The sequence below is a fragment of the Geotrypetes seraphini genome, chromosome 7 (genome assembly GCF_902459505.1).
Source record: "Geotrypetes seraphini chromosome 7, aGeoSer1.1, whole genome shotgun sequence".
NCBI lineage: Eukaryota > Metazoa > Chordata > Amphibia > Gymnophiona > Dermophiidae > Geotrypetes > Geotrypetes seraphini.
The window spans coordinates 42,850,095-42,865,110 of NC_047090.1; the positions used below are offsets into that span (position 1 = coordinate 42,850,095).

A 15,016-nucleotide genomic window follows, 5' to 3' on the forward strand; every position below is an offset into this window, starting at 1 on the left:
TTGAAATGTTTTTCTGTTCCCTTGAACGCGCACTGTAGGGGCAACATAGTCGTCAACGGACGTCTGCTGTTGGAGTTTCAATCCCACCCGAGAGCTTTTTTTCTTGCTTTACCTTGTCATTCCCCTGGCACAGTTTGCCTTTTATGGGTCTGACATTGTGTTGTTATTTACAGGTTCAGAATTGGCGTGATTTCTTGAGAACATCCAAGCTCAGGTTTATATTTGTATATTTTCTGCATTATACTACTTTTTTCAATATGACACTTTTTTGTTATGACTAGACAACACATATTAACTTTCAATGTCAATGGGCTTAATCACTGTATTAAGAGGAAGAAAGTATCCAATTATCTGAGATCCTTAAATCCAGATATTGCTTTAGTCCAAGAAACCCATCTTTCTAATGCTGACACACTGAAAACCAAAATACTGGGTTATAATGTTCCTATATTCTCTCCAGCAAAAAATAAAAAAATAGTGTTTCCATCTATATTAGATCCTCTTTACCCGTAATTGTACATTTCAACAGTGCTGATCTAGATGGAAGGTGGTGTTTATTGCATATCTCAGTATATGATACTCGCTTTACTTTATTGAATGTGTATGCTCCGGTATCTGATTCTCCTGAGTTTTATCGCTCTCTCCAATCAGTACTCTTACCTTTCTCTCAGTATCCCCTCATTGTTGGAGGTGATCATAACCAACCGCTAGATTATATAATGGATAGAACTTCCACCTGTAGGCCTACGAAATCCAAAACTCTTGCAGAAATTAAATCTTTGATTATTAATTTCGCCCTTCTAGATCCCTGGAGACTCCTACATCCCACTCAGAGAGAATACACACATTTTTCAGTTCCACACAACTCCTACACAAGACTGGATTATTTCTTACTCTCCTCCTCCCTTGCTCCAAATATAACAAAGGTTAAGATACACCCTATTCTAATATCAGACCATGCTCCTGTATTTTTATATATAAATCTGGTGGGTCCCGAAAAACCCTCAAACACTTGGAGACTAAATAACGGCATCCTCACTGACGAAGAAGTCATATGCAAAATTAACACGTTTACTGAAGAATTTTTTTTTGCACAATTCCACTCCGGATATCTCCCCCACCACGCTATGGGAAGCATATAAAGCTACCCTGCGGGCCAAATTATCAGCTTGATGGCTTGGAAAAAGAAACAATTAACTCAACGTCTTAACACCCTAGAATCCGTTAACAAATCCCTGGAATTGCAACATGCTACTGACATCTCTAACAACATCATACGCACACACTTGATAAAGCACAAATATGAATACAATTCCATAACATCTAGCCTTGCTAATAGGGACATTTTCCTTATGAAATAAGGCCAATATATTGGGGGGAATAAAACGGGGAGACCTTTAGCTCAGTACCTTAAAGGTAAAAACAAAAAACGTACGCATATCTCCTCAATTTCACACCAAATGGCACCTCACTAACAGACAAACGAGCGATAGCAGCTGAATTTGAGAAATTCTACCTTCAACTTTTTAAATCAGAAGTTTCCTATACAGCTGCAGAAATATCTGAATATCTGAACACTATTCGCCATCCGAAACTGTCCCCTAATTTGCAAGGGCTTCTAAATGACCCGATTACTACTCAAGAAATCCAAGCTACTATTAAAATAATAATAATAATAATAATTTTATTCTTATATACCGCCATACCCAGCGAGTTCTAGGCGGTTTACAATAAATTAGATTAGGATCCGCATAGACTTGTAGATTTACAACAAATTTATCGGATTTATATAAAACGCTAGCCCCCAACAAATCACTGGGCCCAGACGGCATCACTAGCGAGTTTTATAAAATCTTTTCCTTGATTCTCTCTCCCCATCTAAATAATTATTTTAATTTTATTCAAAAATCATCCTGATCTCCAAAGAAATTTTGCAGAAGCCCATATTGTAATTTTCCCTAAACCGGGTAGGATCCCACCCCACCCAAAAATTACAGACCAATTTCACTGCTTAATTCTGATTATAAAATATTAACCAAAATCTTATCCAACAGATTAAATAAAGTAATAGAACATCTCATATCCCCAGATCAAGTGGGATTTATGAAGCACAGATACATTGGAGACAACTTATGCATCTTTCATACTGTTAATGATTTTGCCAAGACCACCTCGGACCCTGTGATAGGTCTTGCTATAGATGCAGAAAAAGCCTTTGATAGAGTCGAATGGAAATTCTTGCTCCAGGTTCTGCGATGGTTTGATTTAGGAGAATCCTTTATCTCCTGGATTCGGGTCATATACTGGGCGCCATCATCCAGAATTCTCATCAATGGATCTCTTACTGCACCTATAGCACTAAAACATGGCATGAGACAGGGCTGCTCTCTCTCCCCGCTTCTATTTAATCTATTCCTGGAACCTCTCCTTCTAGCGATCAATCAGGGTTCTGCATTACAAGGTATACCGTTACTCTCTAGAGAACTAAAGGTGGCGGCTTATGCTGATGATATCATGCTTTTTGTTCGAAATCCTTTGACTTCCCTCCCATCCTTTGTACAATTAGCTGACACCTACTCCAATTATTCAGGATATAGAGTCAATTGGGAAAAATCAGTCATAATTCCTCTTAATAATCAGGTCTCGCAGACGGAACTTTCTTCTTTTCAATTTGCATGGTCCACTTCCCCAATTAAATATCTAGGGGTGCACATACATAAAGACCGAGATGTTATTATGGATACTAATATTGCCAAAATTAAAGAATTAATTATATTTTCTACAACTAAATGGTAACCTCTATTTTTGTCTTGGTGGGGACGTGTATCCTCTCTCAAAATGACATTAGCCCCACAGATCACGTACATCTTAACTCTCCTACCTTGTTTGGGCAAACCCTCTCTTTATAAATGGATCGACAAGCACATTTCCGAATTCATTTGGAAAAATAAGAAACCGAAAATAGCCTTGCACACTTTAAAGACTCCCAGAACGTCCGGTGGAGTCAATCTCCCTGATTTCCGCAGCTATCATATTGCATCACTGGCAAAATATGGAGCAAGATGGATCACACATACTTATTCTCATCTCTCCTCCAATACTCCCACTTGGCTAGATTTAGAAATTTCAATGTGTAACCCCATCCCCATCAACATCATTCCCACCATGTCCATTCCTCCCAGACTTAAGCCATATTCTCTTTTCTCTGCAACGAAATCAGCACTTTGCGCACTAGATCACACTGCTACGCACTCAATTTTTACACAGAGAGAAATGGCCCTTTGGAATAATCCAGTCATAAAACACAAATAAAGATCTTTCCATTGGACATCCTGGAGTAAACTGGGCATTTGGCAGGTTCATCAGCTTTTTCATAATGATATTATATACTCTTTCTCAGAACTAGTTGCACAATATCCATCCTTCTCTGGCAAACGAGCTCAATGGGAATTATTAACCTCCTTACTTTCTTCCATGCAACTCTCTGACACCTCTTGCATTAAGCAATGGAGCTCACTAATTGAGTCACAAGGCAAAGCAATCTCATATTTTTACAAAATATTGCTGAAACCTCAATCCGTATCTGACATTGTAATTCATCGCAAATGGTCACAAGATTTAAATATCCAATTATCAGATAATGATTGGATGCGATTCTGGACAAAAGTAAACAGACCTCTCCTTTCTGCAAGTATGATTCAGTCCTTATATTTCCTGATGTGGAGAGTGGTGTGGACCCCTTGTAGAATGAAACTTGCCCATTTGAAAACTGATGATCTGTGTTGGCACTGTTTACAATGTACTGGTACCTTAGCTCATATGATGTATGAATGTCCCAAAGTTTTACCTTTTTGGACACAAATATGGTCTCTTATTTGTTCTATTACGCACTGTACTGCTGACCTGTCATTTGAAATTATTATAATGAGATCTCTCCATCCTTGCTTTGACACTTGCTCAAGTGAACCCCAACTTTTTGACATCCTTCTATCAGTATACAGCAAGTTTTGCAAAATTGGAAATCCACTTCCTTGTTAAACTTTACTTTTTGGTGGAATTACGTTTGCCTGTATAAGAGATATGAGCAACATGCTCTTGATAAAAGGAGATCTACCCTCTTAATGCCAGCATGTGATATTTGGATGCCCGTTGACAACTACTTGCAGTCTATTTGATTCAACGACTCTTGTATCATCCTATTACTGTACCTTTGGATGTTTATATTCTGTAATGATATGCTATCTAATGCCAATCTTCTGTACACTGTTTTCGTTGTATGATGTTCTTTGTTCCTTTTTTTCCTTACTCCAATAAACAAATTGAACTTTAAAAAAAAAAAAAGGAATGTAAGTCGCTTTGAGTTTAAATTTGGAAAGGCAAATAATTAAATGTTAAAAATCTCATGCACCCCCTCCCCTCCCCATTAAAGCTTACTCCCTGATATTTATTTTAATTATACATTTATTTGGCATTTCTATTCCATCTAGCAACTTAGCAGATTTACAATTCACATACATAAAAATACAAAATAAAACACAAATACAAGCCCATCACAATCATCAATTGTACTCACCATTTACATTTCAGTGGCATACCAAGGGGGGCGGTCCGCCCCGGGTGCAGCCTTAGGAGGGGTGCACAGCCAGCCCGGTCCGGAAAATTCCCGGGCTGCAACGGCGATGGCACTTAGTGGCATCGGCAACGGCACTCGGCGGCATCAGCGCCCCCACTCCGCAACGGCACTCAGCAGCATCGGCGCCCGCCCCCCGCGACAGCACTCAAGTTTGGCCTCCTTCTCCCAGCATCAACAGAACTTCAGATCAGCAACAGATGCTCAGTCAAAAGCTTCCCCTGACTCAGCTTCCTGTTTCTGCCCAGGCAGTTCAGTCAGAGGGAAGCTTTTGACTGAGCACCTATTGCTGATCTGAAGTTCTGTTGATGCCGGGTGAAGGAGGCTGAACTTGAGTGATGTCGCGGGGGGGGGGGGCGCCGATGCCGCTGAGGGGGGGCCTTGCCAATCTTGTTGCCAAAATTGGAAAGGTGAGGAAGGAAGAAAGATGGGCCTGTGGTGGATGGAGAAATTGAGAGGAGGACAGATGATGGAAGTGGGGGGAAAGAGAGAGAAGGGGCAGATGATGGAAGTGGGGAGAAGGGGCAGATGATGGAAGTGGGGAGAAGGGAGATCAAATGCTGAATGGAAGTGGAGAAAGAGAACACATACTGGATGGAAGGAGGGATAAAGAAAAAGGACATATGCTGGATGGGGGAAAAGATAGAGTTAGTGAGATAGTGGATGGGTGAAGGAAAGGGGTGGCATGCTGTGGGTAGACAGTGAAAAGAGGGAATTTGAGGACTGCATAGTAAGAACGAATTTAATTTAGATGGACGCAGAAAATAAAGAAGGAAGACCAGAGAAGGAAAGGGAACAGAGAGAGAAGAGAGAGATGCCAGAGGACGGGGAAGGAGCAGAGACATCAGATCTGAGCTGAGGAAATGAGAAGAGAGAGATGCTAAAAACCACAGGGGGAGGGAAAGAGAGATGAAAGGAGAAAGATGATAGATGCCAGACCAAACGGGGGGGGGTCTAGAGATGGCAGGGGGAGACAGACAGTTTCTGGAAGGGGCAGACAGTGGATGGAATGGGCAGATGCTGGATTGAAGAGACAGGGCAGATGCTGGAAGAAAAAGAGTGAAAAGAAGATAAAAGCAGAAACCAGAGACAACAAAAGGTAGAAAAAAATCATTTTATTTCTATTTTATCATTAGAATATATCAGATTTGAAATATGTATCTTGCTAGAGACATAACCGGGGACTGCAAAGCCCAGGCAGTGATTCTTTAGCTTCCAGCTGGCTTAGGGCTCTCTCGGACCAGGGGGCATTTCCCTAACACTATTCCTAACACTATGTGTGACTGCAGTATTCTGTTAGCATGATATTTTTGTGTAGCATTCTATACTAATTTGGCTTGTTCAGTTTTCTTGATAGTAGAGGGGATATATGTGAAGGGGAGGGGAGACAGGGGTTTTGTTGGTCCTTGATCTGTATATTTATATTTATAAAATGACAATTGTACAGAATATTGTTTCTTTTTTTACTTTAATAAAATATGTACAATATAAAATCATAACTGAGACTTATGCGGATGAGATCAGATGGTTTGCGGGGACTGAGCTTGCGGAAATTGTTTTTTTAATTTCAGTCTTAGTAGTTTTCCGGTCCACAAAATAATTCTTTTATTTCTGCCGGTCCATGGGTGTAAAAAGGTTGAAAAACACTGCTCTAGAGCAGAGTCGGCAGCTGCGCTGAGGTGCAGGAAGATCCCCCGATGACTCATCTGCCGGCTTTGCTATGGAAGAAGTAAGTTATGTTAGAGGGAGTGGACCCGGCAGACGCAGTCATCACGGGTCCTTGCTGCAACTCCCTGCGTCTGCCGGGTCAACCCCATCCAATGTAACTTACTTCTTCCAGAGCAAAGCCTGGAGTCATCGCGGGACCTTCCAGCACGCGGTTGCTGACTCTGCTCCAGAACTAGTACGTCAGAGTGGGGTGGACCGGCAGCCGGCATCTACAGTCATCGTGAGAAAGGAGAAGGACTGCTGGAATGAAAGAGTGATGCAGGGAGAGAAAGGGGGCAGGGTGGAATGGAAGAGTGGTGCTGTTGGAATTGATATACAGGGAAATGGAAGAGAGACATAAGGGGGAAGGATACTGGATGGAATTGGATTGGAGGGAAAGAAAGGGGGCAGATGCTGATTGAAGAAGGATGGATGGAGAGAGAAAGGGCAGACATTGGATGGTAGTGTGGCGGGTAGAAGGGGAGCCTATGCTGAATGGAAGTGCAGATGGGAAAGATAAGGGAGCAAATGCAGGAAGGAAATGGGAGGAGAGAAAGAGGGGAGCAGACGATGGAAGTGGACAGAGAGATGAGAAGGTACTAGATGAAAGGGGTAGAGAAAGAGGGCACATGATGGAAGGAGGGAATAAATAAAAGGAGGGCACATGATGGGGAAAAGGACTGAGTTAGGGAAATACTGGAGGGGGTGAGGGAAAGAGGTGGCGAGCTGTAGGTAGACAGTAAAAAAGGAAATTGATGAGAGGGTAGTAAGAACATAATCTAGATGGATGCAGAAAATAAATTGAAAAGGAAAATGAGAGAAGAAAGGGATTGCAGAAGAGAAGAGTGGGATAGGGAAGGAGAGGAGAGAGATGCCAGACCAATGGGGGTGAAAGGAGAGATGGAAAGGGGAGGCATACAGTTTCTGGAAGGGGCATAGAAGGAGAGAAGATGCCATATAGGGGCAGAGATATGGCAGACAGTGGATGGAAGGAAGAGAGTAACAAGAAGATGAGGAAAGCAGAAACCAGAAAAGACAAAGGTAGAAAAATTTTTCTATTTATTTATTGCTTTAGGAGACATGTGTCACTGTTTCTGTGGTGTTGCATTGTATGGAGAGTCCAGCTTCTTGCTGGTTCAATTTAACCTTTGTCTATGTATTTCTATTTTATCCCCCCTTTTACAAAACTGTGGAGTGTTTTTTAACGCCAGCTGTGGTGGTAGCAGCTCTGATGCTCAGAATTCTCTGAGCGTCAGAACTGTTACCACTGTGGCTAAAATCCACACTACAGTTTTGTAAAAGGGGGAGGGGTTAGTTTGTGATGACATATTCCATACTAGGCGAAGGTGTTTTCTGTGTTCTGTGTGTTCGAAAGACATGGTTTTCTGTTAGGATTGACAGTGTAGGATTGATCTGTACTAGTCTGGCTTGTTTAGTTTTACAATGGGTATATTGATGTTGTACTGCTCACTGCATATGTAAGATGCTGCGTTTTCCTAGGTACTCATGTGTGACGTGTGGCTTGTTATTAAAAATCATGTTTTTTCGTACAGATGGGAGGGTGCCAAAAAATGATGGGCCCTGGGTGTCACATATGCTAGGTACGCCACTGCCTGGGTTTACAATAGTTTATAACTTGTTTTTTATTTTTAACATGTATTATCTTTAGTATTCCTTAACATCATGCAATTTAAAAAAAATGCTCACTTTCTAGCCTTCATTAAAGTATCCTTCCTGGTAGCTCTCTCTATCTTCTCTTTCCTTAAAGCCCCTTCTCCACTCAGGATTTCAACTTTTCTTTCTCCTGGACCCTCTCACACATTTTTGTCTTTTTCTTTCCCATTTATTCTCTTTTCTATCGCATCTCATCCAAATCTTCCCCCTCCTGCCACCATCCCATAATCCTGCTCTTTCTATTCTTTCTTCTCCCATAGTCCCATCAATCAATTTCTTTCTTTCCTCCACTTACCAGTGATTTTTCAGTCTCAATCTATTGTATGAAATTGGCTAACATGGATAGGGACACGAGTGTTCCTTTAGGTAAAGCAAGCAGGGACTGCACTAACAGAACTCTGTGGACTTCTTCTTGGAGTCCTGTATTTGTCCATTCTATAGAGCAGGGCTGCCCAAGTCCAGTCCTAGAGATCTACTGGCAGGCTAGATTTTCAGGATATCCACAATGAATATGCATGAGAGAGATTTGCCTGCACTGCCTTCTTGGTATGCAAATCTCTCTCATGCAAGTTCATTGTGGATATCCTGAAAACCTGGCCTGCCAGTAGATCTCGAGGACCAGACTTGGGCAGCCCTGCTGGTAGAGTTTTGCTGTAATTGCACTCCTTTTCTGTGTCACTACTATGATGGCATGGCTTACAAGCTACAGCACAGGTGGAGCCATATTTGGCTCCATAGCCCTCCCCTCACCCACCCTCATTCTCTTGAGTCTGACAGTAGTCACACACAAAAAAGATGACAATGGTAGTGCTGCAGGAAGCAAGCTGAAAATGATGCTGGGGAAATGTGGAAGAGGATGTGTATGAAGAATAGACATGTTTGTATCAGGACTCGAGGTATTAATCATCATGCCACATACTGCAGAGACAGAAAATAATTAGCTTTGTCATTAAGATGCTACCACTCAGCACCATCTTGATGTTGGTCCTGGAGCAAACTGCTTTGGTATTGATGTTGGTCCTGTTCATATCAAAGCTGCTCTGATACAACTGCTGCTTCTTCTGGCTCCACATGGCAGTTGATGAGTTATGGAGTACCCATAATCCTATGCTCTTCTCACAGTCTCAGAAGAAGAGCATGAGATGTATGGACGATATCAGTCAAGATTACTGAGTTGCATAGGTTCAAAAGTGGCATCAGCTACAGAAAGGCATCATCAGTGGCAGGAGATCAAGCAGTGGAGCAAGGGGTAAGACAGAGTGAACAAGAATGGGAATTGAGAAGTTGGTGGAGCTAGACTTGAAAGAAGGGGATTGGGGCAGGAAAGGGGAGGGAGTGATGGAGAAGGACTAGAGAGATGATTATGAAAACATGTTGAGGAGAGATAATAGTAGAAACAGACTAGGCTGGAGGGGGGTTTATTGAGAAGTCACTTTAAGTATAGAAGAAGCTGAAAATCAGTGAACACTATCTTCCATACACTTATCAAATGTGCTCAATCAATGCTTAAACTATTATATGAAATGTCTCTTCAGCCTCCCTGCCCAACCCACTCCCCCCCCCAATATTTTTTTTCTTTCTAGGAACTTGGCATTTGGTAATCTTAATTGTGATTGTGGTTATGCATCATTGCAGTGCATAATCTTCTCTTCTGATCTTTTTTTGACCATAGAGATTGTGTTGGCCTCTGTGTGGTTAACAGCTTGACAAGCTTTGGTGCTGGGTTTGCCATCTTTTCGGTACTGGGCTTCATGGCCAAAGAGCAAGGAGTTTCTATTGACTCTGTGGTAGAGTCAGGTAAGTTCCTTGTGACTAAATGTCTAGATATTTAAAGTTACACAATTTTATTTATTTGGCCTTTGTACTAAGGGTGATATCCAACTCTCCTTTAGTTTCCCCTTATATACCTCCAATTCAATAAGTTCAAATTATCTTTAAAATTAAATTTAGTCATATATTTTCATCCATTCAATATAATAATCATATTTCGATTATTATCTGCTTCAATGATGAACAGTATATGATTTACTTTAGTCCACATTCCAATTTTTTATTCCTTTTGAATGATCCTACTAAAATGTACATATTACATTTTCGCTCAGCAAATTGTATTTCTATACTATTGCCTCCTGAGGTCTCTGATCTCTGTATTTCCTCTGAATATCTACTTATTGTATTTCGCTGAATGTCCAGCACTCTTGATTGTAAACCGCCTAGAAGTCGCAAGATTGTGGCGGTATAGAAGAATAAAATTATTATTATTATTATTATTATCCATGGTAGTTTTACATTTTAGATATTTAAAAGGGTGGTGAATATGTGGAATATGAGCCTCTTAGTGGAGGTGATGGATATGAAGATAGTATCTAAATTCAAGAAAACTTTGGACAAGTACATAGGATCTCTAATGGAGACAAAGAGATAGTAGATGGTTTGGATGGGCAGACTAGATAGGTTATATGGTCTTTGTCTTCATTTTTCTAGTTCTATGTTTCCCACCTATGTTTACAGGAACTTGCTTTCTTTGCCTCTTCATTCACGGGGTAATTTTACAAATTATTACACCAATCCTCAGAAAACCTTCGTTGGCCCTTACCCAGTCTTCTATCTCCCTCCTCCTATTCTTAATTCTTATATAGCTACTTGAAAATGCAGTTCACCATCACTGTCTTTAATTTCAGTCTATTCATGATCCACTTCAATCTGGCTTTCACCCTCTACATTCTAAAGAAACAGTTCTTACCAAAGTCTCCAGTACTCTGTTCCTGGCCAGATCCAAGGGCCGTTATTCAATTCTCATCCTATGTTGACCCCATCTACTACTTTTGACCGTGTTGATTGCCCTCTGCTCCTTGATACACTGTCATGGAATAGAAGGGGATATACTAAGATGGATAGGCGGATGGCTGGAAAACAGATTGCAGAGAGTGGGCATAAATGGGAAGTTCTCGGACTGGGAGAAGGTAACAAGCGGTGTGCCCCAGTGTTCGGTTCTTGGGCCAATCTTGTTCAATATCTTCATAAACGACTTAGAAGAAGAAACAACAAGTAATTTAATCAAGTTTACAGACGACACAAAACTATGTAGGGCAGTTGGGTCACAAAAGGACAGAGAAGAACTCCAGAGAGATTTGAACCAGCTAGAGAAATGGGCGGAAAAGTGGCAGATGAAGTTTAATATAGAAAAATGCAAAGTGATGCACCTGGGTAAGAAAAACAAGGAACATGAATACAAAATGTTAGGTGCAACATTGGGCAAGAGCGAACAAGAAAGGGATCTGGGGGTACTGATAGACAAGACCCTGAAGACGTCGGCTCAATGTGCAGCGGCGGCAAAGAAAGCAAACAGGATGTTGGGCATGATAAAGAAGGGAATCATGAGTAGATCGGAGGACGTCATAATGCCGCTTTACAGAGCAATGGTCAGACCACACTTGGAATACTGTATCCAACACTGGTCTCCCTACCTAAAGAAGGATATAACCCTGCTGGAGAGGGTGCAGAGGCGAGCCACGAAGCTAGTAAAAGGCATCGAGAATTTGAGCTACAAAGAACGCCTTGGAAAACTGGGATTGTTCACCCTCGAGGGGATATGATAGAGATTTTCAAAATACTAAAAGGATTCGACAAAATAGAGCAAGAAACATCGTTATTCACATTATCAAATGTGACTCGGACAAGGGGTCATGGACTGAACTGAGGGGCAACAGGCCCAGGACAAATATCAGGAAGTTCTGTTTCACACAGCGAGTGGTGGACGCTTGGAATGCTCTCCCGGAGGAGGTTGTGTCGGAGACCACCATTCCAGGATTCAAGGGCAAGTTGGATGCACACCTTCTTGCAAAACACATTGAGAGATACGGTTAAACAAGGTCTTCAGCAGGGAACACCTGGATTGGCCTCTGCGTGTGCGGGTCGCCGGACTAGATGGACCTGGGGTCTGATCCGGTAAAGGCATTTCTTATGTTATGTTCTTATGTCATTTGGGGGCTATGTTCTGTCTTGGATTTCTTATTTCTCTCTTCCCACTCCAATCAACATAAGAGTAGAGAATGACACGGGGACAAATTTGTGTCCAGCCCCATGGGATCTGTCTCCATCCCCATCCCGCAAGCTCTGTTTCTGTCCCTGTCCCCAGAGCAGGATTAATTCTTCGAGGGCCTCTACTACTACTACTACTATTAATTATTTCTATAGCACTACCAGTGGTTCTCTGCAGAGATCTCAGACCTTGTAAAAAAGAAGAAAAGAGCATTTATCTCCTGCAAACAATCAGGAAAATGAGAGACTAAGGAAGAATATCTGGCCAAATCTAAAGTTGTCAAAACAGCAGTCAGAGAGGCCAAACTCCGAATGGAAGAGAATCTGGCAAAGAACATTAAGAAGGGGGATAAATCCTTTTTCAGGTACATTAGTGACAGAAAAAGAAACACAGATGGGATAGTACGCCTTACGAAACCAGACGGGAATTATGTAGTATTGGATCCCAATAAAGCCGAACTACTACGAGGGTTGAGTTAAGGAACTAGGTCACTAGCACTCATATTTAATGGGGTGGGTCAGTAGAGTGGGCAGACTTGATGGGCTATAGCCCTTTTCTGCCGTCATCTTTCTATGTTTCTATGTTTCTATACTAAATGAATACTTCTGCTCAGTCTTTACCTGCGAGGCGCCGGGGTCCGGTCCACAGTTGCAGACAAGGAAAAGCTCGGAAGATCCATTTCAAAATTTTGAGTTTACGCCCAGCAGCGTCTACTGTGAACTATCTAGACTCAAAATGAACAAAGCCATGGGACCAGACAATCTACACCTCAGGGTGCTTAGGGAGTTGAGTGATGTCCTGGCAGAACCATTATCCGCGCTCTTCAATCTCTCCCTAAGTACAGGAAGAGTCCCGTTGGACTGGAAAACAGCTAATGTCATTCCACTCCACAAAAAGGGAAGCAGGACGGAGGCTGCGAATTATAGGCCGGTGAGTCTCACCTTGATAGTGAGTAAACTTATGGAAACACTAATCAAACACAAGTTAGATACGATCCTGAACGAGGAGAATCTGCGAGATCCCCATCAACATAGATTTACAAAGGGAAGGTCCTGCCAATCCAATCTAATTAGCTTCTTTGATTGGGTAACAAGAAAGCTGGATATGGGGGAGTCCCTGGATGTCGTGTACTTGGACTTCAGTAAAGCTTTTGATAGCGTCCCACACCACAGATTATTGAGCAAAATGAGTTCGATGGGATTAGGTGAAACATTAACTGCTTGGGTTAAAGACTGGCTTAGAGGTAGACTTCAGAGAGTGGTGGTGAACAGTACCCTCTCCGAAACGTCGGAGGTGATCAGTGGAGTGCCACAGGGCTCAGTCTTGGGCCCGATCCTATTTAACATCTTCGTAAGCGACCTGGCTCAGGGGCTTCGAGGTAAAATTACATTATTCGCCGATGATGCCAAACTATGCAACATAGTGGGCGAAAGCACAGTGCCAGACAGTATGACACAGGACCTACTCTTACTGGAACATTGGTCCACGACTTGGCAACTAAGCTTCAATGCCAAAAAGTGTAAGGTCATGCACCTTGGCAGCAGAAATCCATGCAGATCTTACACCCTAAATGATGAGACCTTAGCAAGGACTACAGCAGAACGATACTTGGGGGAAATCATTAGTGAAGACATGAAGACGGCCAATCAAGTGGAGAAAGCTTCATCCAAGGCTAGGTGAGTCAGTTCAGCGAATGGCAACCAGGATGGTCTCAGGACTCAAGAATCTCCCGTATAAGGAACGGCTGGGTAAGTTGCAGCTATACTCACTCGAGGAGCGCAGAGAGAGGGGAAACATGATTGAGACGTTCAAATATGTCACGGGCCGTATTGAGGTAGAAGAAGATATCTTTTTACTTAAAGGATCCACGGCAACAAGAGGGCATCCGTTGAAAATCAGGGGTGGGGAACTTCAAGGCGACACCAGGAAGTATTTCTTCACCGAAAGAGTGGCTGATCATTGGAATGATCTTCCACTGCAGGTAATCGAGGCCAGCAGCGTGCCAGATTTTAAGAAAAAATGGGATAAGCATGTGGGATCTCTTCATGGAAGAAATTAGGGGGGTGGGTCATTAGAGTGGGCAGACTTGGTGGGTGAAATTGAAAGAAGCCAAGAGAGAAATACGTTTGGCGAAGGCACAGGCGGAAGAACAAATGGCTAAAAATGTAAAAAAGGGAGATAAAAATTTTTTCAGATATATTAGTGAAAGGAGGAAGATAAAAAATGGAATTGCTAGGCTAAAAGATGCTGGGAACAAATATGTGGAGAGTGATGAGGAGAAAGCAAATGTGCTAAACAAATACTTCTGTTCTGTGTTCACAGAAGAAAATCCTGGAGAAGGACCGAGATTGTCCGGCAAAGTTACACGAGAAAATGGAGTAGATTCTGCGCCGTTCACGGAGGAGGGTGTTTATGAGCAACTTGAAAAACTGAAGGTGGACAAAGCGATGGGACCAGACGGGATCCATCCCAGGATACTAAGGGAACTCAGAGAGGTTCTGGCGAGTCCTATTAAAAACTTGTTCAACAAATCTCTGGAGACCGGAGTGATTCCTGGGGATTGGAGGAGAGCGGATGTGGTTCCTATTCATAAAAGTGGTCACAAGGATGAAGCAGGAAACTACAGGCCGGTGAGCCTCACTTCAGTTGTTGGAAAAATAATGGAAGTGTTGCTGAAAGAAAGGATAGTATATTTTCTTGAATCTAATGGGTTACAGGATCCGAGGCAACATGGCTTTACAAAAGGTAAATCGTGCCAAACGAACCTGATTGAATTTTTTGATTGGGTGACCAGAGAGCTGGATCGAGGACATATGCTAGATGTAATTTACTTGGATTTCAGCAAAGCCTTTGATACAGTTCCTCATAGGAGGCTGTTGAACAAACTTGAAGGGCTGAAGTTAGGACCCAAAGTGGTGAACTGGGTCAGAAACTGGCTGTCGGACAGACGCCAGAGGGTGGTG

The 15,016-nt window shown here is 42.2% G+C and overlaps 1 protein-coding gene across 1 annotated transcript in view; it reads left to right on the top strand.

Moving 5' to 3' along the window:
* The window catches only part of LOC117363669 (sodium- and chloride-dependent betaine transporter-like), a 108,424-nt gene that overhangs the window by 62,685 nt on the left and 30,723 nt on the right, over positions 1–15,016 (top strand). The window contains exon 9 of the mRNA XM_033951775.1: positions 9,684–9,808. Coding sequence (XP_033807666.1) covers positions 9,684–9,808 — 125 coding nt within the window. The remainder of the gene's footprint in view (positions 1–9,683; positions 9,809–15,016) is intronic.